The sequence below is a fragment of the Eimeria maxima genome, genomic scaffold, assembly GCF_000499605.1.
Source record: "Eimeria maxima Weybridge genomic scaffold, Emw_scaff2994, whole genome shotgun sequence".
Taxonomy (NCBI): Eukaryota; Apicomplexa; class Conoidasida; order Eucoccidiorida; family Eimeriidae; genus Eimeria; species Eimeria maxima.
This window is the reverse complement of record NW_013565840.1, coordinates 1-1,715: the sequence shown is the minus strand read 5'-3', so window position 1 is coordinate 1,715 and position 1,715 is coordinate 1. Positions and strand designations below refer to the sequence as shown.

Genomic DNA, 1,715 nt, shown 5'->3' with positions numbered 1-1,715 from the left:
TATATATATATATATATATATACAGACACACACACACACACAGACTAATACAGACACAGATAGAGGCACAGACAAATACAGACACAGACAGAGACAGAGACAGAGATAAATAGATACAGAGACACAGACAAATACAGACACAGACAGAGACAGAGACAGAGATAAATAGATACAGAGACACAGACAAATAAAGACAGAGACAAATAGACACAGAGACAGAGACAGAGATATATAGAGACAGAGACAGAGACAGAGACAAATAGATACAGAGACAGAGACAAATAGACACAGAGACAGAGACAGAGACAGAGATAGAGACAGAGACAGAGAAAGAGATAAATAGAGACAGAGACAGAGACAGAGACAAATAGAGACAGAGACAGAGACAGAGACAAATAGACACAGAGACGGAGACAAATGGAGACGGAGACAAATAGAGACAGGAAATGACACACATAAAGGGATAGATAAAGAGACAAATAAAGAGACAAATAAAGAAACACAAGATAAGGAGACACATAAGGAGACACATAAAGGTAAATAGACACACAGACAGATATATACACACACATACAGATATACATACAAAGGAGACACATAAGGAGACACATAAGGAGACACATAAGGAGACACATAAGGAGACACATAAGGAGACACATAAGGGGACATATAAGGAGACATATAAGGAGACACATAAGGAGACATATAAGGAGACATATAAGGAGACATATAAGGAGACAGGTAGAGAGACACATAAGGAGACATATAAGGAGACACATAAGGAGACACATAAGGAGACACATAAGGAGACACATAAGGAGACACATAAGGAGACAGAGACAGATAATGAGACACAGAAAGAGACAGATAAAGAGACAGATATAGACACAGATACAGATAAAGAGACAGAGACAAATAGAGAGACAGAGACAGAGACATAATGAGACAGCAAAAGAGACACATAAAGAGACAGACAAAGACACACACATAAAGAGACAGACAAAGACACACACATAAAGAGAGAAAGACAGAGACATACAAAGAGAGACAATAATGATAAAGAGACAGATAATGATAAATAGACACATAAGGAGACAGATAAGACATAAATACATAAATAAACAAACAAGGAGACAAATAAAGAGATACATAAAGAACCAAACCCATAAATACATAAACAGACAAAAGGAGACACTGAATCCCTTATCCCTCCCTATCTCTATCCCTATCCCTATCCCTATCCGTATCCCTATCCGTATCCCTATCCGTATCCCTATCCCTATACCTATACCTTGATATTTTTATTGGATTCGAATCCATCTAATTGATTAAGTAATTCCATCATAGTTCTTTGTACCTCTGAATCATTATTACCATTACCTCCTCCTCCTCCTCCTCCTCCTCCTCCTCCTCCTCCTGTATTATGTACTCTTTGTGATCCAATAGAATCAATCTCATCCATGAATATAATAGATGGTGAATGTTCTCTAGCCATTATAAATAATTCACGAACCATACGACTACCTTCTCCTATATATTTCTGTACTAATTCACCACCACTTACACGTATAAATGTACAACTTGTATGATGAGCAACTGCTCTTGCTAATAATGTCTTACCTGTACCAGGAGGACCATATAATAATACACCCTGTATATATATATACAAACAAAATACATATATATATATATATATATATATATTATATATATAT

The 1,715-nt window shown here is 36.3% G+C and overlaps 1 protein-coding gene across 1 annotated transcript; it reads right to left on the bottom strand.

Moving 5' to 3' along the window:
* Positions 1 to 1,285: 1,285 nt before the first annotated feature.
* Positions 1,286 to 1,651, bottom strand: EMWEY_00059830 (Protein RPT-6, related; the record flags this gene model as incomplete). The annotated part of the gene is made up of 1 exon (XM_013481231.1): positions 1,286 to 1,651. A coding segment is annotated over one exon (366 nt), but the record flags the coding sequence as incomplete, so codon positions are not given.
* Between the last annotated feature and the right edge of the window lie 64 nt (positions 1,652 to 1,715).